This window comes from Genypterus blacodes, unplaced genomic scaffold (genome assembly GCF_046128005.1).
Source record: "Genypterus blacodes isolate CSIRO-AG114 ecotype Tasmania unplaced genomic scaffold, CSIRO-AGI_Gbla_v1 ptg000056l_1, whole genome shotgun sequence".
NCBI lineage: Eukaryota > Metazoa > Chordata > Actinopteri > Ophidiiformes > Ophidiidae > Genypterus > Genypterus blacodes.
This window is the reverse complement of record NW_027466868.1, coordinates 793,601-817,348: the sequence shown is the minus strand read 5'-3', so window position 1 is coordinate 817,348 and position 23,748 is coordinate 793,601. Positions and strand designations below refer to the sequence as shown.

The following is a 23,748-nucleotide window of genomic DNA, read 5'->3' as shown; positions in this document are numbered from 1 at the left end:
GCTCTGCATCTCTCTATTTACAAATTACCGAGAGGGCAAATGTTGGGAAATGACCGTCACAAGTCCCATATACAGTACATACGTTGAAAAAACAGAACTATTGTATTGAAGACTGCGAATATGTATTTAAAAAAAAACAATTTCGATGAGAACTTGGTCCAATATTCAGAAGTCTTTCTCAGTCTCGTATTGTTGCAGTCTTGAATGAACTGTTAAGATTCTGTCCTGTAAAAAGCAACAGAAAAGAGGAAGGAGAAGAAGAAATAAACAACGAAATGAAACAAAAACAACGGCAAAGAAACACCTCAACGAATTGTCCAATCAGACGTAGTAGAGCCAGTAGACGAGATTGAACAGTGAGAAAACGGAGGGGAACACGATCCGGGACCAGCGGTCGATGGCGTTCACATCCGTCAGGTCTGGGATTTTGATTTTGAGCTGGGAAGACCGTCTCCGCAGGCGGCTCCGCTTCTGGGCGGCGCGGTCCAAGGACTGGCGGCTGGTCGAGCGTGGGCCGACCCCGCCGCTCTGCTTGCGGTACTGGATGTGCGACGATGCCGTGCTGTCCAGCTGCACCATGGACTGAGAGTTCCTAATGTCTGCCAAGCTGGTGGTGATCTCAGTGCCCGCCACTTCGTTGTGGATCTCCAGGGTGGTGAGCAGGATGTTCCCGTGGGCGTGAGGTTCCGCCTGAAGTGATGGAGAGATGAGAGAGTTAATTAAGGTCATTATGAGCAGCAGAAAACGGAATGACTGGAGACGGACGCTAAACTTTTAAGGCTTTTTCCCTCTGTGCACTCGGGTAAAGAACCATGCAGTGTGGTTGTCATGGAGTCAAGCATTGTCTTTGTGTGGCAGTGCTGAAGAAAGTGGTGATTTGCCATGGCAACAGCGGGGCATTGTAAGTCTGATGCGTTTTAGGCCGGGATTACACTCGTTTCAAAGTTAAGGTTGGTGCCAAAACGCTTGAAAACGGCTTCCAATGTTGCACAACAGTGTTTTACTTCACAAACACGTGAAAACCACATAAACCATACAAACCTTTCCCACACATCACCTAGAACCGGATTGGCCGATAAAGATGAAAGTATTGACTGACACAATTACAGATAAATGGAAGTGTCTATGAAATTCATTAGTTGAAGTTTTAACGAAGACAATCTCTGTAATCAATAATCATTTCGATCCAATACAACACAGTACATGCCTGCGATTTGTGTGCAACAAACAAGTCAACGATAACAGAGAATGGTGATCATTCATGCAAATGTAGCTACTGTGGAAGTCCAACTTTTCCCTTATTCATCTCCAGGTTATTGGTGTTTACTGCAGAGTAAATGATTTTGGAGGATAACTGTTATAGCTGAAATCTGTGAGCTAACAATCCCTTAATGTGTTTTTAAAAAATACAGTTTTACTTGTATTCAGAGTTTGTTTTGGGTGTATAAGGCAAAGTGGTGGACTTCTGCGGTGGCTTTGTCAAAGATTTTGTTTTAAAGAAGGTGATTTCAAAATGCAAACATGCATTCTGAGGGTCGCAAAACAAAGATCGCATCTGAAACACCAACTGCACAACGGGGAGTCTGCGTTGAGTGCCATTTCAATGCAGGGGACAAAAGTTGTTCACAGTGGAGAAAGTCGAGGAAGTCGGCATGGAAACTCTTGAGTTTATGGCGATGTGATGGAAATGTCTGCAGCGGCCACATTTGTTCCATGGATGAGGGAAAAGAAAAGAGACACATCCATGTCGGCTGATAGCGATGGCGGATTCGACTCGACACTGAAGAGTCCCACGGTTCAAGAACTCACCGAGCGTGAGTGGCGAAGGCCTTTAACCTGATTGGACCGTTTTAGGGATGCGGTCCTACTACCTGCCTCCTGAGAAGATGGAAACATTCAGCCACATTTAACTGGAAATGGAGAAGGTATTTAGGCTGCCAAAGCCTCGGGGTGCAAATATCTGAATAATGTAGTTAAATTTTGCACACCTTTTAGGGGACAAAGTTAATTACAATCTCATCTGAATCTAATCTAAACATCACTCGTATGGTTCTCTAGAACGATCCAAGCAAATCCCGACTCACCCTCGCCGCATCATACTTGGCGGTCCTCTCATTGTTGGCCTTCTCGGCCTTCTCTGCGAGCTTCTTCTGCATCTGCGGGCCCCTGCCAAAGAAGATGTAGTTGACGAAGGCGTACTCCAGCAGGGCGAGGAAGACCATGACGAAGCAGCCCATTAGGTACATGTCGATGGCCTTCACGTAGGGGATCTTGGGCAGCGTCTCCCTCAGGTGGGTGTTGATGGTGGTCATGGTGAGCACCGTGGTGATCCCTTCGAGGAGGAAATTGAAGAGTGGGGGTCATTTACACATCGCATGGGTCACGACTGATACATCAACACTTTCAAATAGGAAAATTGTTGCATATTTATCATGATGAATGCAGCTTATTTTGAGAGAGCAACAGGGAGATTGACTACGCAAAACTCTCCTTGGTACACAAATGCGCATTCATGGCAGGCTACGTTCATCTCGTCGTTACCTCTTCTCCTGTTGTGGAGATTTAATCTTCTGTGCTAAATCTGACTCCTTAACCAACAGCTTCAAACCCGTTTTGCCGGGATCCTGTCCTAAAGGAGCATTTCACTGTTCTGGGCAGATGCTGCATATCTCGTCCCTGACCTCTGGAGTCTCTTTAAGAGAAATCTCCCAACAGCTGTCTGAGGTGTTGCTATAGAAACTAGCCCCTAACACGTTTGTTTGTTCTATCGTTATTTCTTTAACCAGTTGAGAAGAAGAGGAGCCACAGCCTTCTGGAAGAGGTCATTACTCTAGGAGTGGAATCGCAGCGCCGGAGTGAAAGCGTTTACACTTTGATGCTTGATTTCACATTTACGTGTGCAGTCGTACTGGCGTGGACAACACACACACACACACACACACACACACACACACACACACACACGTGCTCTAATAGTGGAGTGTGTAACCTCTGCTTCATTGAAATGCAAAGGTCTGCCTGCCCCTTGGTTGCCACACTGAAATAACTCATTAGAATAGTGTGTCGTGTATCTCGCCTGCAGCTCTTAGTAACCTTACCCATTGGGGGTACAGAGCGAACGCCGCAGTTACTCGCTATCTCCTGGTATTTCCAGAAAGGCACCTTCGCGTCTCGCTCGTATGTGTGGGTGTGTGCGTGTGCGTTTGTGTGACAACGAGACACACTGAGAGACAGAGACAGACAGAGGAAAAAAAAAGATGACAGGAATTGAATTGACCGGGCTTTGATACATTTTATGTGGTGTCAATTTACAGCAAATAAACACACGCCTCGCCTGTACACACACACGCACCTCGGGTGTTGCTGGGCCAGACCTCGAGCGAGGCAATAACGTTAAATCTTATCTTGTTACAGATATGTGACAGATACATCTCTCCTGTTTTATCTGCCCCTACTGGAAATAAATGGAGCCTATCAGTAGCCAGGTCGCTCGTGCAACGACAAAGACGAAGCATTGGGCTGTGTGTGTGTGTCTGTGTGTGTGTGTGTGTGTGTGTGTGTGTGTGTGTGTGTGTCATAAAGTACAGCGAAGAGACATGGAGCAGCGAGGGGGAGGGGGAGCTAAGGTCAATCTGGCCCTTTGTGTGATTTATCGGCACATTACAAGGCCAACACTGTTCCTGTGTGCGTGAGTGTGTGTGTGTGTGCGTGCACGCGTGTCATCACGGAAACGAGCAGGTGAGAGTGTGCACCCGTCGTGCATGCTCGCTCCCTACACCTTCGGCTCTCCATTGGACGGTGTGATCTGTGTTTCTTTCCCTCTTTGCTTAACGACAGCCTCGTTCTTTATCGGCCTTCTCTCAGCCATGCCATTACTCTCTGTCCTTCACGCCCCCCCCCCCCCCCCCACTGCAACACACACACGCCATCCCTCTGTCCATGCCTATCCCCCCCCCGCGTTACCTCAGTTCCAACTCCCTGTTCGGACAATTTAATCAAAGCACCCCTACGCCTTTGGGCCTTCCTCCTTTTTCATCACGCCGCTCGACTCTCCAGGGAGAAATATAGTTTTTATGGGGTTTCTCTCTCTCTCTCTCTCTCTCTCTCTCTCTCTCTCTCTCTCTCTCTCTCTCTCTCTCTCTATCTCTCCCCATTGCCCTCTCCCTCTCTGTCTGCTCTGCAGCCTCTCCTCCTCTTATCTCTCCTCCTGCTCGCTTGTAATTTTCCCTCTCGCCCCGATCCCGCCATCATTTCGCGGTTTCCCTCTCCCGTCGCATGGCACCTCTATCTATCTGTCCCCTCCCCCCCTCTCCTTCTCTCCGTCGTCTCTCCATCTATATTCCACCGTAACAGCCGGAACAAAGACCCACTGCAATCAAATGTCCTATAATCAGAAGCCAATCGGCTATTAGCAGCAACTCAACACTGTAAAGAATAAAATGCAGCGTGTAGCGTAGCCGTAAATTACTTAAAAAGCTTTTTGTTTCATTACGGGCAGATGGCACAAACTGTCTGCGATGTGATCAGCATGCACGGCAGCAAACTCAAACTTGCATCTTCTATTACGTTACCAGCGCCCCCCTACCAATTACAGCTAACGCTCATACCTTGACAGGTCCTCTAATGCAATTATGAATGAAGGGCGCGACTGTCGAAAATGGGTTTAGACCACATTAAAGCACCGGCATGTCATTTGTAACTTTGCGATCCTTCAAAAACGCTCAAGAAAATGAGATTCTCCTTCAAACAATTCAATTGTTTGCCTTCTGCCTCCTTAAAATTGATTTCTCTGTGATCGTTACACTGCTCTTACTGGCAGATTTGCCGCGCGCACACACACACACACACACACACACACACACACACACACACACACACACCTCCCCGTTGAGGTAACCTGCTGAAAGCCTGTAACGATCCATCAGGAGCACAGCGAGTGGACCTCGTGTTGCCTCTGGTGTGGAGCCACACGCCGGATATTGCAGTGAGCAGTACTTCACACTCCCAAACACACACACACAAAGGAATATGGTAATGACCGGATATTAACGAAAAGGAAGCCCATTCCAAGCGCAAATGAGCTGGGTGTTCTGCTGTGTGAGTTAAGATGATCCCATGGCCAAAACCTGGAGCCAGGCAGTGGTCGCGCTCATTTTCGCCAGAGCTCCACATCAAGCGAGCTAGAGCCCCCACAGATGAGCGGCCCTCAACCATAACTTTTGATTGGTAATTACGCTCATTAACGTCACAGTGTATTTATAGCTCTCAGAGGCTTCGCAGCAACCACATTCACACACACACACACACAGCCACTCTCTTCTTCTTCTACTGTCTTACATATGTATTTTCAACGTGTGTATATATATATATGTATTTCCTTGACCTAATCCGTGTGATAACCTGTATTTTCATGTACTTTCTTCTATGGGTTGTTGAGTGTGAAACAAGGATCCATGAACATAAAGTTGGACAGAGTTCAGTAACGGAGTGCCAGTGATTGCTGAGTGGAAACAGCTGAGTGATGGATACCAGCCGGTGGGTTTGACGGACAGGTGATTGATCAGAGCCAGTATAAGAGGTCTCTGCAGACAGACAGAAGAAGATCTGACCCAGATTCTTCATGTGCTGTATTTTCCTCAGACGATGTTTGTCCCTTTGCCCCACAAATTCCCAGAGTGAAATCTCCATGAGTTGCCCCTCACCTAAAGCCACTCGGGCCGCAGATGCGTCATAGTTTATCCAGAAGGAGACCCAGGAGAGGATGGTAATCAGGATGGACGGCATGTACGTCTGCAGGATGAAGTAGCCGATGTTCCTCTTCAGCTTGAAGCTCAGGGACAGTCGTGGATAGGCACCTGCGGGGGGGGGAAAGAAGCCACATGGTAAAGGTACGGTGAGAGTTTTGCATCAGCTGTTTGGACGACAATGTCGCGGTCAATCAACTAAACGTGTGTGAAGTCAACTGGACAAAAATGCAACCGGAGGTCAAATTCATCCAAAAACTGTAATATCCCAAGGAGCACACAGGGACACTGTTTTTATTTCAGTTTCCATGACAACACCGACGGCATGGGTCGGATTTATTGCCATGGTAACAACAATTCCTCACTAGCACTCTCTCGCTCACCCTCACACGCGCACACACACACACACACACACACACACACACACACACACACACACACACACACACACACACACACACACACACACACACACACACACACACACACACACACACTCTAACCCTATTTCACCATGATGTGACAAAATGTATAGGATGACGATAGAACAAATGTCCGCAGATCTCTTTATGAGGGTTTTACTAATTTCCCTCCCCCTACATAATTCATAGGATGATTCCGGAGGTTTCAGCATCGCTCTCAGGATAATAGCTTTGTAAATGCAGGCAGCGACGCCTCTGAGGCTTCATAAGTCAGAAATCTCAAACCCGCCTCGGCCTGATCCGCTGCGAGGACACTTTCCCGCCATCGCTCCTCCCCGAGCTGGAATTCTCTCGCCTCTGATATATGAAGGCAATCCATGATTGATCACGACCCCCACACCCCCCACCCCTCATATATGTCTTTACAGAATGAATCTATGGCTCGTTACGCCCGCTATTCCCATTCATATTTCATTTCTACCCCAGATTGGAGTAGAACACAAGGTGATTACGCCAAAATTCCCAGTTTGCGCTCCCTCTGACAAACATACACACGCACTCATCAAGATTCAGCATGCATTTTACATCGCAATAAACATCTCTTATATTACATTTTCACAAAGCACGATGGCAAATGCAGGCAGAATTTATATGAATAATTCTGTTGTAAATCTGATTTCGCCCATGTGTTAACGAAATTTGCGAGGCTTCTGTGTGATTGTTTCTCTCGGGTAATAATCGCAAATTTGATAATGAACAAGATCAATCAAGGGAAGGTCAAAAAGTCTCTGAGAGGACTTCATATAATTGCAATTCTTCATCTGTGTGCTCGTTCACACGTCTTATTATGTCACAACCACTTTGCATATTAATCAATGATGAACCGGACAATTCTGTGTATTGGTTTTTGGAATAATTAATCAAGTTTGCAGTATTGCTGTAAGGAATTCTATCTATTCTTTACACGGCATAATGAATATGGTGACTAAAGTAATCCGTTCCTTCCTTAACAGCAGCTCTTCTATCCGAAATCCCGAGAGGCTGCAGGAGTCGGCTTTGGGAAAGAGGGAGGCCGAGGTTTGGCTCGCACGTGGGCGTCCAGAACTGGCTGTAACTGCGACGCCAAACGACAGCGGTGAGTGGGAGGAACACCATGTGTGAGAGGGAGAGGGAGGAGAAGACGATGGTGAGGACGAGATGAGCGTTTTTTTTAATTCCCTGTTGAGTGGAATTCAGGGACTCGGTTGTTTTGTGTCAAAGAATCGGGATTTTCTTTATCATTCCGTTTTTTTCAAACATTGGTGGTGATGATGATGATGACAACTCAAAACATCTTGTTGTGTTTAGCATGTTGGAGTGCACACTGAGTGAAAACATACCATTTTAGACACAAGCCGCTGTCATGACACCTCTCTGAAGACCCGGGCTATAATGTTTGACAGCTTGTGTGCTTAGAGGAGAATAATTGCCGTCGCGGGCCTCATTCTGCATGAATATATGACGGCCAGGATTCCGTTGGAGCAAAGGGTAAAAAAACCAAGGAGCACGAGATAGAAGGGGGGAGAGAGAGAGGGCCTAGCGGCACATGTAATGGAGGAAACCTGGTCATTAGCTGGCCTCGCGGGGAGCCTTTGATGTGCTTCACACTTCCTGCCAGGAGCACAGGAGCAGACCGCTGGACACTAAACTTTAATAGTCGCCACCCACGGGGGACGTGCTGCTTCTCGCAAACAAGTGCATTCTGGTGTGTTCGCCTTAGCACATACACGCGTGTCGCAGGCATGGACACACACACACATTCACACACACTAACGGGCAGAATGTAATGCATCCAGGCTCTCGAAGCGATTGTGGGAAGAGTGAGATGAGAGTGAGAGAACATAAAGCTGCGCTGTGTATCCGCATTAGAGACGTTAAAAATAACCAAACGCCAAGCAGGGGAGCAATCTACCGCCTGTGGGCGTGGCTCTTCCTCCTGAGCGCAACTTTGGGAAGAAATGATGAAACGCGTAAAAGTCATGCTGGTTTTATTTACCCACAATGCCTCTGTGAATGCGTCTCCACAGACAAGATTATATGGCAGCTGCTTTGGGAGCGCCCATAAAGTTCTGTATCTTGGGCCAGAATGTACTAATAACATTACATTAGGAAACACAATACTTTAATGTTGCTTGTGCACACATTATGGTGGTTTTAATGTTTATTACTGAGAATGCAGAATATTAAGCATTTGCACAAACGGCTTAATGTGTTTTTGCCCCATTTGTCACCTTTGCCCTTTGACTAACAGCCCTCGGAGAAGAAGGCAATTCCTCTAAAGAAAATGGCCATTAGGAACCTATAAATACCACTTGATTGATGCGTTTCGTAACACCAGTAAAGGACTTCCATGGCATGACACAGGTTGCGCACACTCAGCTTCCCTTTCTCTTTTTTTGGATCAATAAATGTTGATTAGGGACTCGGTTGAGATAATTCTACCTGGCTGTCCCTCTGATACCACTGCTGGCTTTGTGTACGTCGTAATAAATAAATAATAGATTAAATTGCTGCTGTCATATCTATCGATTGATTAGACATATTGGATTGTCTCTAGCCACGTTTGGGTAATGTCAGCTTGTTAAGTCCCTAAGATCCAAACAAATCGTTCTCATTTCACCTCTGGGGGTCAAGACTCGCCCGACATGGACTCAGTTTGATCCGTAAATCACAGCGTTTACTGCAGATTTTAGGTCCTTCCAGTGACGGTGCTGAGGGACACTTCAAAGGCAGAACATTTCCTCATTTCAACCCAATTAGAGAGGACTGACAAACTCTGAGGATTTAAGATCAAGACAGATGAGATCAAGCCTGGGCTCCGAAATGGACTAAATAATTACTTTGAAAATAGGCCAACACTCAACATTAACAATATCTAAACTGTAACATCCTCTGGTCTGGTCAACACAAGACATTAAAAACAGCAATGGAGTGCACACTACTGAGCATTTACCTGTGGAAAAGACAACGTTTTTGGACACCAACTTGTAATCGACGATGGAGAACTGCGGAAGCTCAATGCGTGTCACCCCCGTCACCGCCGACTCGCCCCCCTTCCAGTAGAACTCGATGTCGTCCGTGGTGTAGCCATCTGCACAAGTAGACACACACAAACACACATACCAAGGTGTAACCATCTGTCAGAGCAACACTGGAGACCGTGAGATATGCAGCGTTGTTAGTCGTCCAACTGGGCTGTCATTTGGGAAGGAGAGGAAGAAAACATGTTTGAAGTCACTTCCAAAGAAGCAGAAGTTGCTTTTGGAAGATTGTTGGGTTCACTTTAGTTCAATAAACTGTCAGAAGAATCAAATTTACTTTGTTTGTCTGTAGTCAGGGCCGGCCCTAACATTATAAGGACCCGAGTAAGACAAAATAATCTACTACATTTAAGACATTTTGTCATCATTTTTAAAAATGACTGAACTCCCCCCCACGCATCATGGGGGGCCCCTATAAGTATGCATGTTTAATTTAGGACTGGCACTGTCTGTAGTTATCCCAGAGCCAAAAACCCGCAGCTGTGCTTTCTCATTACTAACATCGGGAACAGCATCAATATGACTGGTTATTGATCCAGATCCGCGTGAGCTAAACAGTTTTTTTCCACGCTGCCGGCGTGTTAATTTGCATTCACCTGGCGTGCTGGGTGTAAATCAGCGCCTGATTGGAATGAACCCTGCAGGGCTCTGGGTCCTGATGAGCTCAAAGTGATAATCACTGCGATATGATGAACAACAGAACATTAGCATCAACCAAAGGGGAGCAGACTGTTGCATATGTCATTAAGGTAATGTTTGTGATGAAGACGCTGTTTATGTTTCTATTCACTTCTGGCAAAATATTACTTAAGGTCGCAGTCTGACACCCACTGGGCACGACGCTTGCGAGTGAGTGTTTGGCTCGCATTGCTGTTTGTTGGCAGGTCGTTATCAGATGTCCAATCAGAAGAGAACAGACTTTACAGGATAGGGGCTCTAAATTCACAGTACCTAATTATGTCGGTTATCACTGAGGTAGCAGTTTTTTGCACAACGCGAGGCAAATGCTTCAAAACAGACCCTGAATGAACGCACAAAAGAAACATTTGACCTAACAAAGTTTGATATTGTGTTTGTTTTCTGTGCTGTGAGCCACATGCCAGCGTGAAAGGCATTAGCCTCGTACTTACAGCTCTCAATCTCCAGAGTGCAGTTCTGCTCGTCCAGGGGATACCTCCTCAGATCCATCATACACGCCGCTGTCGTCGTGATCCTGACGGACAGGAGAGGAATGTATGCAATTTAGACCCAAACTGTATAGACAATGATAGATGGAGGGGATGATTTCATTTGCTTTTACTCAAAAAGGATGCATGAAGGGGAAATTTGGAAGGGGATCATTCCGGTTTACCTGATTTGTTATTCTCATTTCAAAGAATCACCTTATTGCAGTTACTTATAAAGGAAACAAAAGGAAGTGTGAAAATGCAATTAGATGGTGAAGCATTAAGGTGAGCTAAATGTCCATTTGTCTCGTCTCCAAGTTCTCTGGTTGGCTTCAGATTACTTAAAGCCGGTGGCTGTTGTAATCTGAAATGAGATTATTCCACCACCACCAACGTCAAACGCAGACTGTGAAACATTATCCACAATTAGAATATGGATCAGTGAATCACCTCCAGAGAGGGTGTCTTGGCTCTATTATGTGTTTGACAACCTGCTCGTCAGAACCAGGTCATGGGGAAGAATCCCTTAACAATTGACAATCAGTCAGTCAAAATAAAAGGCAGAATTAAATGCAAATGGAGAATGATTTAGGCTGAGCTTGGCCTGATTAAAAGCCTGCAGCTTGGCAGGTAGCCACCAGCATCCAGCTCAGACTCAGATGAGACTATAGAAACTCATTAGGTGATGACACTTCATGGCTAAAATTACAATTACAGTAACATTAAGATTTGAAGGTCTTCTGATTACTGTAGTGTGCTGCAGTTACTGTGTCGTTTTTAGAGTTCTAAATATGCCACATTGATCATTTGACACATTGCAGGAAGATTCTAGTGGAATCCCCACATTTGACCTACATATTTATATTAGTACCACTGCAAAGGAGGAGGTGTGTGTGTGTGTGTGTGTGTGTGTGTGTGTGTGCGTGTGCGTGTGTGTGTGTGTGTGTGTATAGAGGCATATCTGGATAAAAGTTTGAAAGGTTTGAGGTTTATCATTATATAACATTATCTTTAGACCATAGACAACCATTCAGGCTGCTTGTCCTGTGTTAACACTGGGTAGATGCTAGCAGCGACTAACAGTGGTACAGTAGGATTTGGATCTGGTGGTCAGAAACTCATCCTCAGATAGGAGCTATATTTATCCATAGCTGAGTGCCTATAAGGGCTTCACATATGCAACTCCCGCCATCATCTGGTTGAGATGGAGCTGATTCAGTTAAGTACAAACTGTTTCAATATATCTTCAACCAGAACCAGAGCAGCTCTACACATACCTCCTAAACTAATGACAATGGAGAGATCATTGAAGTTAGTGTGGGGAGGTTTTCAAGTTCAAACAGTCTATAAATATTCAGATTATAAAAGCCAAATGGACACAGACATGTAGGTTTTGGTTGTTATGGCAACTTAAGGAGAGATGTTGTGTTTTAAATTTTGCTTACCACCAAGCGTACTTCATGCACCACAGCTAGAGAACCATTGATATATAGTGCGTTTGAGCACTCTCTCTCTCTCTCTCTCTCTCTCTCTCTCCCTCTTTCCCACTATATGACATTTTCATTCTATAAATAAAATACATATAAAAGTGTCCATATGATTTCAGCCTTTTTATAATAACGTACATAAACGTCAACTTTGATATCGTCAGAATCTAAATCCGGCACTACCTGGCCTACATTTACGTAACGCCTCCTATCACAAACACCACCGTCATAGATCTGCCTCTCCCTTTGATCTCTCGGATGCATTGAGAGGTTTATAAGTAGCCCATAAGGCTAAGTGCTATGAACTCCACTTGCATAAACAATCATGCCTGTGTGACTGTAGAATGAGGAGCACACACATACGCACACACACACACACACACACACAAGCATGCAAGTATGCATGCAAACAAGCGCACACACTTTGCTTTGCACTCTAATAATTCAAAGCATGCATCCATATTCATAGGTCACAATAAGTCTTCTGAACCTGCCTGTCTGAAAGATCAATGGAAATTCAAAACAAGGCTTTATGAAACAAATATCAAACGGCAGCTGCAGGCTTAACGTTGCATTCATTTACCTTCTAACCTGCACACAGTTCGTGATCTCTGACTGCCGTGTTAAAAATAACCGCAAGTACTGACTACACATTGTCATGCTGATGAGACGGTCCAGTTTGTGTTAGAAGTACATGGAAACCAAATGGAGACATGAACGTCCTGCCTTTCCACAAAATCTCCTGCTCTGTTAAGCAAAACGCATAATCCTCCAAATCTCAGTGGCCTTCAGGGGAAGTGTGCCAGCTTCATGATGAATAACACCAAACGGAAGCAATGTTTTGGGACACAGTATCTCTGTGAGATAGCAGTTTTACCCTTGAACTGAGAGATTTTTGCTTGCGGTATTTTCCTCGACATTCCTGGTCTTTGTTGGTTAATACCCTACATTTGTAACAGACTTTAGTGTCATCAGTCAAACATTCCATATCTTAGCTTAACAGGAGAATCAACCTGAGGCCGTAGAGCACCGTTCCATCCGGGTGCAGACGGATCATGCGGTTCTTGACCGTGACCCCATGGACGAAGGATTTCTTGTCGTTGAGGAAGTAGGTGTCAGGGACCCAGAGCTGGTCGGCAACCCTGTTGTCCAGGGTCAAGTTTAACGGAATACCAACGTAGGCTAGACGCTTGTCCCTCCAGTACTGCTGGAAGTACATGGTCAATGTGTAGTCCTGCAGACACAAAGGGGAAGAGTTAGAGTAGAGGACAATGTGTCCTACAGACTATAACGTGTAGACATCCCTGAGAAAAGACAATTTTCTCCTGCTGCATGACGCAACATCCTACAAGATGAAAAGAGTGTGGGCCAACTGGTTCACAGTTGCAGCCAAATTTTCAGAAGCGCCATTGCTCACCCTTCCCGGGATTACAGTAAACCGTACAGTAATGTTCTATTGTACAACAGTGAGTGGGCAGGCTGAGTCATGTAGAAAATTTCCATGGTTAATTCACCAAACATATCACCATATTCTCCTTTATCCTACTGTACTCTATTCTCCATTCAGGACACGGTTATTCACAAAGCTTCAACATTGAACTTTAACGGCACAAAAAGGTTTTTATATACATTATTTCTTTTTAGATGAGTCAAGCTACCTCAGTCACATGCATGTTATCGCAGTCATGTGTTGTATGCCAGGTTGTTGTTATGTTGGCTGCTGTATGCTGAGCAGGTTTTAGCCAAGCTGGTCGTGACTCATGAGATGGTTGAAACCCAGATTCTGTCCTTTTTCTTGACGTGGATCTTTCAAGCTATTAAATGTTACTTTGGAAATGTTGCTTCAATCTTCATTAAGTCCTGATAGAATCCATTAATCAAGCACTCTGTAAAAAATATCACAACAATGTAGCGCCGCCTACTGGTTGAATCTGCTTCGAGAAAACCTTTGATTGCACAAAAAGTACCGTCATTAACCACAAGGGGCATCGCTACTTCAAATAGTAATAGTGACTTGTGTTTTAGGTGTAGGCCGAGTCCTGGCTGGTTACGTGATTGATTGTCAGTGAGCCCAGGTTTTAGTTGATTGCAAATTATTGATAGGTGGAACAGTTTCTCATTTTTTCATGACACAAAATTTAAATGTCTATCCTGATAATAAAATGTGGTCATGCAACCCGTTAACTGAGCTGGCAGCTGATCACAAGCTTTATTTATAACTCGCTATATTTAGAACAGCAGTTCTGAATATAGCAGCTCAAAATACTGTCAAGCGGACTAGCTTTTGTTTTTTTCACTTTGTTCTTCACTGTGTTAGTTTGCCAGCCTCACCTGCCTGGCACCTTGACAGGCTGCACATTGGAAAAAACTAGTCACAGTACAGGTGTGAGGAAAGTATTAGTCCTTAAAATTTGTAAAAACATTGTAGTGGAGTGTAATTTTAGAAATAGGAAGGTTTTGGTTTGGCTTAATTCAGATAGATGATATGGTGCAGCTGAACTAAAATCGCTCCCTCCTTCCATATCACATAATCCACTTACCCGGGCTAACAATCTGTGCTCTCCCTGTTCTGCCTCTCTCTCTCTGTCTCTCTCTCACTCTCTCTCTCCTTCTCTCTCTGGGCGATGCCACGATCTCCAGTCTGCCTGCTGTGGTGTTGAAATGAAACCAGCCCCGCACCAAGCTGGCACCGGCAGAGGCGCAGATGTCCATTGGTGCCGCAGTTTATTTATTTCACATAGAGGTTCACACCAAACGAGGAAAGAATGAAGATTAAAACAGGCACTGACCTCCACAAAATGTTAATGTGTGCTGCATTCGTTATGTAACCGAGGGAGATATTTGCCTCTTTGCTCGGTCTGAAAGTGTTGGATTGAGGTGCTGAATTTCCACATAACTAAGACAGAATGCAATTATGCAAATATGCTAATTCCAGTGCTTGACAGTTTTAGGAGACGCATTCATCCGTTTGATCAAGTTTGATCTAGCGCAGCTCTGTAATTATGAATTCCTTTATTTTTACTCACACTTCATGTTCATTGAATATTTTCACAGGTCTGGTTAGCACACAGGGGAGATCTTAGCCAACACAGGATACAGATTGGTGACACAGCATGAGAGGGAAAGCTCACTGGCCCTGGGCCATGAATCTATAGTGGAAGGTTTGGTGGCCTGCTGCTCCTATAGGGCCACTCTGGGTTTGGGGGCGTGCTGCCATTGCCGTGCAAAGCAAAGGGCCAATGTTCAGGATATCTGGTGCTGTTGTTGCCCAGTATATCTCTGCATTTAATATTCATGTATTAAATTATATTTTTTGAGGTCCTGAGACCTTTAATTAGTGATAAGTAACTTCCTGTTTTTGTACATAAACACAGCAACACATCCTCAACTTGGTCAAATTGGTCAAATCCTATGTGCATAATCATAATGATGCACCACTTTCAAACAGTACAATACTAAAATTGCATGTAAGATAACAGATATATTACATTTCGGATAAGGAAAATTAGCAATCAATAAATTAGTCCTAAAGATAGAGAGAGTAATGTGTGATTAATCAAAAATCAATATTGGCTTGTTAATATATCACTCCTGCCTCAGCACACAGAAATGAATAAGTAGATTTCTTTCAAGAGGGTTTTTTAATTATGACTCGTGATGAACATGTGGTGCCCCACATCGCTGTGCAGCATATGAATATGAATACATAACCACTGAAGACAGCCTTGAAATCAATCAATCTACAAGACATGGAGTAAAAACTACAACTAAAGACTGGCAGTTATGAAAAGGTCATGGTGGTTTGAATTACTTTGCTGTTATCCGCCTAATTTACCAAACGTAGCCGGGATGATTAAGATGTCTGCGTTCACATGGAGTCACAGTTAAGCGTTATTTTGGCTCATGCTATACATGAACAACACCTCGCCAGCCTCCAGGATGCTGTGACATCAAGGGGCGGAATGCAGCATCAGTCACCGTGAAGTGGATTGATGACAGTGTGTGGAAATGTAATTTGCTGTATGAATGAGTAGACCTGGCTTTCTCCGCTCCTCCATTACCACTGTAACTTTACTCTCCATCAATCCCCCGCAAACAATGGATCTCCCTCTTGATGTGTCGTTTTGACCCAATCGCGCCACCTCCTCCTCCTCCTCCTCCTCCTATCACGCTTTTAGGTATGCATTTCCATCTTCAGCCAGAGTGTCAGCGGGTGGGAATCAGACACACACACACACACACACACACACACACACACACAGGCACACACACGCACCTCCAAAGACATAAATGATTTAAATTAACCGTGTAGCCCTGAACAAACACACGGCCAAGGAATCCTCATCAATCATACATGCAGGCAATCAAAATGAATTCCAGATGACTGCATTACCTGCCCTGGAACTATTTTTTTAGTAGGTGGGCTCATGCTCTCTATGAACTAGGACTACAGATTATGAATTATTGACACCGCTCCCACTTCCTACAGCACACAAATCCCCAAACTCTCACACAACCGCATGCTTTTTGTGGGAGATAATGACCAGTTGAAACAATTTCCAGCAACCCTCAATTATTCAATTAGCTCGACTGGATAATCGCTTTCATTCAAGCGTGTGTGAGAATTCAGATAAGCAGAGGTTTGGCAGTGAATTGACCCACATTTGTTTTAAGCTCTAGCTCTCTGTCTGTTTCTGTACTTGAGCCACGCCAACTGCTACGTCTCGATGCCCTGAGTATCGAGCAAATATCCCGCTAACGTTGTTTGTCATGTAGCATATGTCGTCTGTCCCTTGCATATGCTCTTGTTTACCAAACTGCTCGCCATGCCTCATCGTCGCAAACGCCACCAGTACAGAAACGGAAACGCGTTAATAGCAAGTTGAACTCCCGCTGCCCTTGATGTGATCAATACATCTGCCACAAATCAAAGTCGCTGTGGGCGACGCCGACATGAAAAATAAATGGACGAGTCCTCCTGGCTGAACTTCTCATTTTGGTTGCAGGAGAGAAAAACGATGATGCGATATGTAATCACTGTGTACTGCATATGAACCCCCATTCGCTGAGGCAATTTGAGTCACTTCAATGTAATTTTCGGTGCGCTCCCTCCGGATTGCCCGGAGGCGGCATATCACCGCAGTGCGGGGGAATCCCTGTGTGAGTTCCTACCCCCCGACACCCCCCACCCACTTCTGCTGCTATAGAATTGTAAAAATAGCTCTGTCCCTTATTGAGAACAAAAACACAAGGAGGCGACTAAATCGAGTTTTCCCCTCTAAATGGCACTGTTGGCCTTCAATATATTGGATAATTTCCTCAATGTCTAATATTGCTTGATGCATTGCTTCATAACAAGGAAGAGGAAGAAAGAGAGAGGGGGGCAGCAGGTGGCAAACAGTGATTGTGTATATTAAATATTGCACTTACACAAGTTGTATCGCTGCAGCAGACGTGCAGCTTAGCCTCGTTATTATAGAGAGGATGTTAGGTTCTCGTCTAGTTGTGTATATTAAACTCCCCCTCTCTCTCTCTCCCTCTAGCTCCCTCACCTGTAGCTATAGCATGAAATGGAGCTTGAAAAAAGATTCTTGCGCAACTGTCAAGCTACTGGTAAAACTTTGTTTGTAATTAGTTGGCAGCTGTACTGCAACTTGTGGAAAGGAAATACTAAGTCACTAGAAAAGCTACGTTATTTTTAAAATCACCTGCGACTGCAGAGAGTAGTTTAAGTTAGAAGCTTCAAGACTTGCAATACTTGTGTAATACCGGTTGATGAAGAAGGTGATACACTGTAAGAAACATTACATCAATGTGAAATCGGTCACTTTGAAATTGATCACTTGGAAATTGACTACTTTGATCGATCTCCTGAGGCCTCGTGTCCCGTTTCATATGTGCAGAGATCTTTCCGTTTACTTTGGTAAGACTCATATCTGCGTATGTTCGGTGCGACATCCATCATAAATCTGGTTCAGAGTTTACCTGCACCCCCCCATCTGCTTCAACATAACAGCTGCTGAGGAGGGAAAGGAGGTCAGCAGCGCCTGTCAGTTAGTAATATTCCCCAGGCCAGAACGTGCATCATCTTAAAGGTGTACCTATCATCACGAGGCAGTGAAGGGAAGCGTAGAGTTAGAAGAAGTAGAACGGGAATCCCCCCCCCCCTTTGACATTCCCTTCTGCTGGTTACGCGGCTGGCACTGCAAACCAGGAAGTGCCCGCTCTCCTCGCTCCGGTACTTGGCGAACATCCTACAGCGCGCTCTCTCCTGAGGCCAATTACTTTCCATCAGGCAGGAAGCCGGATGCCGGATAGAAGACGTGTGGGTATATTAAGCCACGCTGGCAGCGTGGAGAGCGGGCATGCTCTGTTTCTTCATAGCTGTAACATCAATACAGGATAATTAGGATGGCGTGGTTAAAGTGCACGGGCAACGTCTGATCTTAAGATTGATTTCACGCCGGCGGTTACCTTGGTGACTGTGGCACATTCAGGGTCAGACAGATGATGTATGAATGCGTCAGAGTTTATTTTGCATTATACATTTTTTAGGGGTAAAATGTCTCAGGAACACAACTTTCTGAGGAAACGGTTAAGATATTCACGTCAAACTAAAATTTCTGTGGTGTCTCACATTTCGTTATCCTCTGATGAGTATAACGTCAGTTATAATTAATTTATAATTCCTTTTCATGTGTAGTTATTACTATCGTATAAAGGCCACGCCACGCTCATCTGATTGCATCTGTAGTAAGTTCTACCTTGATACAGTAATCACCAAATGAGACCTTATTCTGGCCTAGCAGCTAGCCTAGCCATAAACAAGGGTTGAAACTACTAGCAAGATGCAAAGTAGCAGCCTATTGAGAGTTAAAATGACAAGCTGAGACATTTCTATCATTATTTGTGAAATGCAACATATTGGACGTTGTTCAGGATGTTAATGTTGATGTCTTGTCGGTTGTCAGTTGGAAAACACAACTCGTCTAGACAATGCTAAGTTTGTAGCCGCAATGCTAGTTTGTAGATAGAAGCTGGCAAATTTGTTAATGTACTTCATTCTTATATATACTTCATCTTTTCAAGTCTTGATGCTTAAACCAGTAACCTTAATCCCTGTGGGAGAGGAGCAGATGATTGATTAATAGGGCGATTATATTTTTCTTTCTTAATTCTTATACGTTCTTGTTTATTTATATCCTAAATCAACTGAGATCAGTGCCAAACACAGCCTCAGAAGCAACACAAAGCAGAGACAGAAACCAGCAGAATACAAAACAGCAAACGGGCAGCAGGAACATTTGGAGAAGGAGAGGCAGAGATCTTTTCACCTCTCCATAATGACAGATTTTTTTCCCTCTTTCTCTCTGACACCCACATGCGGCCGTGGGTGTACGGATGACGAGCGTTCACAGGCTGTTGCTGCAACAGTGCAGACTCTGACTGTTTCCTTATGTTGAAATGAGGAAAAACACACACAAACTTTCCCTAAAATAGATGAATACACATTTGAGCGTCATCTTCACACAAACCAAAAAGCAGTACATTAACACAGTCCTTCCTCCTCCTTCCCAGGTTAGCACACGTAGCCTGTAGCAACACAATTATGAATAAACATTGTTCCGATATGCGCCTCATCAAATTCGCCTTGCTCTGATCTCGTCCCAGCGTGCGTTTCCTCGTCAGCAGACCGGCCTCAGAGGTGATTAACGCGTTCTCCCGCAGACAGTTCGCTCGCCGCTGAGGCATCGCCGTGGCAGGTGGGGTTTGTGGACGAGCCAGATGCTGCTACTCGCCCGCTCGCTCCGGAAATATTTCGATCAACTTCCCTACATCCCCCCCCTCCCCTCCCTCTCTCTCTCACTGGATTTCTCAGACCTTTGATCCATGGCTTTCTTCCTCTCTGTCCTCTTCTCTTGGCTGTTCAATAAATCTTTAGATCTGGCGCTGCCCCTCTCTCCCTCTCCCCTCTCTTGATCTACTGATTGCTTGCATGTTGTGTTCTGAACTGCAAGAACACTGCGAGGACCAGCACACTTGTTTTCAGAAACAATCTAGTGCTGACTTCGAACGAAGCTAGAATAGAGCAAAGAATCAAACACCCAGAGCAAAAGCAGGGCAACCTGCTGCTGGAATGTTCTTTTGCCAATTATCAATATGTACAGAATGAGGAAGATGAAGAATAAGGTCAGATGTGGCTCCAACCCTTCCTTTGATTCAGTTCTTTCATCCTCTGAAGCTCCCAGATTTCCGAATCAGTCCAATTGCTGAGACATTTCTTTCAATATTGTGTAGTTGCTTCTGGAAATCTTCCCGGCATATGTCCCTGGAACGTTACTTGGGTCTGAGGCGGGTAACTGTCACTAATAACTAATGCACCTACCCATTGGTACATAGATGTGAGAAGGTTCTATTGACTTCCTATTCCTTCCTAAGGCCCTGACCTCAAACCTCAGCAAAATCCATACAGTTTGTTTTCCCTCTTCCGTCAATGTTATTCTTACAGTAAAACTGCACCAGGAGGAGAAACTTTGATCAAAAAACCACAATGATAAATGTTTGTCACAGTTTGTTCCTTTCCCTCTTTGTAGAGGGAGAGAACATCACAACAAGCCACATGCTGAAATCTGGCAGTTTGTTTTCTCTTCATCAGCAAAACTGTGTTCCTCGCAGAACGACACTGAGCAAGATCCAACCCTTGATTTCAGCACACTTGGGCGCGCTGTCACAATAAACCCTCAACTTTGAATATTGTTCGGCCATTATGCTTTCAGGTGCTCCGAATAGACCGGAGAAATGGGTTCTATTGGTTGGGATATAGGCTGCTCGTAGTGGGAAGAGGGGAAACGGGCAGACGGAGTGGAAAACAGAGAGAGGAAGGGCACCATTTATCAGGGCCGCGCTGTTTAGTGTTGTTAAATGGATAAAGTATGGTGCTGTCACTGTCAGGACAAAAGGATTCATTCTCCCGCTCCCACTGGAGCCCCAACGTGCCACTGTAACCTCGGGTTGGATAAAAAGGCGAACTCCACCAAATGTCAAACCGCTCGAGCAGAAACAACAAAGCATGATTGGCCGGATTACGACCAAAAATTGCCCATCTAACAAGCGCAGACACATGTGCAAACCCCACGGCGCATCTGTGGCAACCTAATTAATTATCAGCTGAAGTGTGATCTCAGCTGTAGGCCTCCCTGGTCGATCAGCTCCTCCGTGGTGAATATATTCACGTTAGCTTGCTTGGCTGAACATTTCAGATCATAGAGGATCTGGCAGGTTGGAGGGTCCTACAACGCAGAGACTAGAAGCTGCTGTTCCAAAGCGGAGCGCAGTGCCCGGAAGGTCTATTTGAAAGCCAAGCATCACCTGGTGAACTAATCATTGAGTCATTAGTATTGATCAGCACCTCCTGACACCCTCACTCACACAAACACTCGCTCACACACACACTTGCTCACATACATCAGATAGAGTACAGGCACTAAAATCTGAGCTATTCCCCCACAGGTGCACACAGATAATACGAATACAATTATTTTCTGTGCATTCTGATGGTGAAAGTGCTCGCTGAGCTCCCTGGCTGACCTGAATTTGACTCAAGGCGACAGCAGCGATTTTGCAGCTTCACCCTCCGAGGCTTCGCCAGCCATCATATCTAATAAACCCGTAATGGTTACACCTACACGGGCAATGGAGCATGAAACGTATCAGAGCAGAGGACGTTGATCTGGAGTCTGTGTTTCATAGCCTGGATCCAAACCAATTACACGGCAAAACAATATCCACCCGGGCAGGTCATTCAATCTGGGATTTAACTGCTAAAATCACATTTTCTCAGAGCAAAATGTGAATTCCGTCAATGAGGTGAGACAGTGCCTCTGGTTTACATGGTTTAAAATTTTCCAATTTTTTCAAGTGAAAACCATTTCATTGCGTGATTTAATTTGATCACTTTGCCTCATTTGGGTCATTGCTGGGCGTGCCGGGGATATTTTCAGGCTCACCCTCTTCCCCCCGAGCCGATGTAACAGCCTGAAGTTAGTGTACTTGCATGCGTACGTGTTGACACATGTAAACAGCATCCGCCTCGCAAATTAGGAAATCACATCAGCGTTCCCAGTCGCTGTCTGCTCCCGGTGCCTCTGGGGAGGACACCCCTGCACGCTGTTAACTGTAGCTCACGGGGTTAACAAGCACAGCAGTGAAAGCTAACGTTTGATCTTACTGTCAATGCATTATAGGACGATTATTACCTCTGCCACGGAGGGTTAGTGTGTGTATGTGTATGTGTGTCTGTGGGTGTGTGTATATGTTAGCAAGATAAGTCAAAGGGTCACGGGTGAGTTATTGCAATTTCGAGTGCAGAGGTAGGTCATGATCCAAGGAACTTTATTGTAGATTTTGAGGTGGATCTAGATAAACATTTTGAAGCTTTTAGAACATTTTCCAGCCATAGATAACCACTCAGTCTGCTTGTCCTGTGTTGACATTATTTTACCAATAGATAATAGCAGAGAGACCAAGGGCGGCCTGCCAAACCATAGCACTGAACCCTCCAATTGGATTTGCAGCTGAATTACTACAATTTCCACAGAAATACAGTATTTATCCAGGCATAGCCCAGTGCTTAGTAGATTCAGTAAATTCACAACAGTTCCAAAGAGTATCTTCAATAGCTACAAAGCTCAATGGATAATCTTTATTTCCATCAATATCTCCTAAGTGTTCTGTCGAGGTTTTCAAGGTCAAAGACATTAGATTATAAAAGTCAAACATTAGAGAGCTAGTTGTTATGGCAACTCTTTACAGAGAAAGGTTTTTGCCTTGCCGTACAGGTTTGCTCTCTAAGTGCCTGTTGCATTAGTATTATTCAGGCAGCTCGGAGTGTTTTGTAGGGTTTGTCTTTTCACTTTGAGAGCATCAGAACATGTGTGTGATATGTGTGTATCTGCATATAACGCTGCAGCTCTCACCTATATCACATTATTAACGCTATCAGTCCACAGAGCTCTCCAATGCCAGCATACAGCAGCAGGAATTGCATTAAGGTTGCTATTCTTACACCCAGACTGAGCGTTTCGTATACGTAAGGTAACACTATAGCACTGTAAGTCTATGGTATAAGGGTATTTTATTGCTTTGAGATGCTTACAGGAAACGCAGCCCATCCCTCTCACCATCACATAATGGCCTGAGAGGAGAAACTGGCTTCACATCAGCACTTCCCACTACGGCGAGCTGAAGAAACTAAAGGGTGAAGTCAATTCCTACATGAAGAGGCCAGGACAGAGACACACAATTCAGGATTCCTAGGTCGTTCACTCACCATGTTGACTTCCGAGACCATGTCAATGCTGGCCACGTCTATGCTCATCCCAACTGCCACAGGAGCACCTGGAAGAGGTCAAATGCAGAAGATGTGTAAGGGAATGGACCCATGCCTCTACACCTGACCACAACACTTGGACAGCGTCAAAAAATAAAGAGACATTGCCTGCAGGTGCGCGACAGGAAGATTAAAGGGGGTCACATACCTCCAAAGTCTGGCCTCAGCCGGATGTCGTATCCCATCAGCAGCTTGTCCACCGTCTCCTTCACTATTGACATGTTGCCTGGTTCATTGACGCTGAAATGACAACAGAGGATCACCTTGACACCTTGATAACCTTGACTCCGCTTTAAAACAACAACAACAACAACAAGAACAAGAAGAAGAAGAACAACAACAACAACAACAACAACGACAAAAGCAACTCACGTCTTTGCGCAACAGACAATCGAACCGACAACCAGCGCGGACAGGACGCGCAATTGACGGGCTCTGTGCAAAGCGAGCATCCCCGCTC

The 23,748-nt window shown here is 44.9% G+C and overlaps 1 protein-coding gene across 1 annotated transcript; it reads right to left on the bottom strand.

Moving 5' to 3' along the window:
- Positions 1-321: 321 nt before the first annotated feature.
- Positions 322-23,740, bottom strand: LOC143002377 (gamma-aminobutyric acid receptor subunit beta-3-like). Its single transcript, XM_076152453.1, has 9 exons — positions 23,661-23,740; positions 23,437-23,528; positions 23,229-23,296; positions 12,913-13,133; positions 10,377-10,459; positions 9,159-9,296; positions 5,703-5,855; positions 2,085-2,332; positions 322-690 (listed from the first exon to the last, which is right to left on the bottom strand). Exons 1-9 carry the CDS (start codon positions 23,738-23,740, stop codon positions 322-324), a joined length of 1,452 nt encoding a protein of 483 aa, XP_076008568.1.
- Positions 23,741-23,748: the final 8 nt, after the last annotated feature.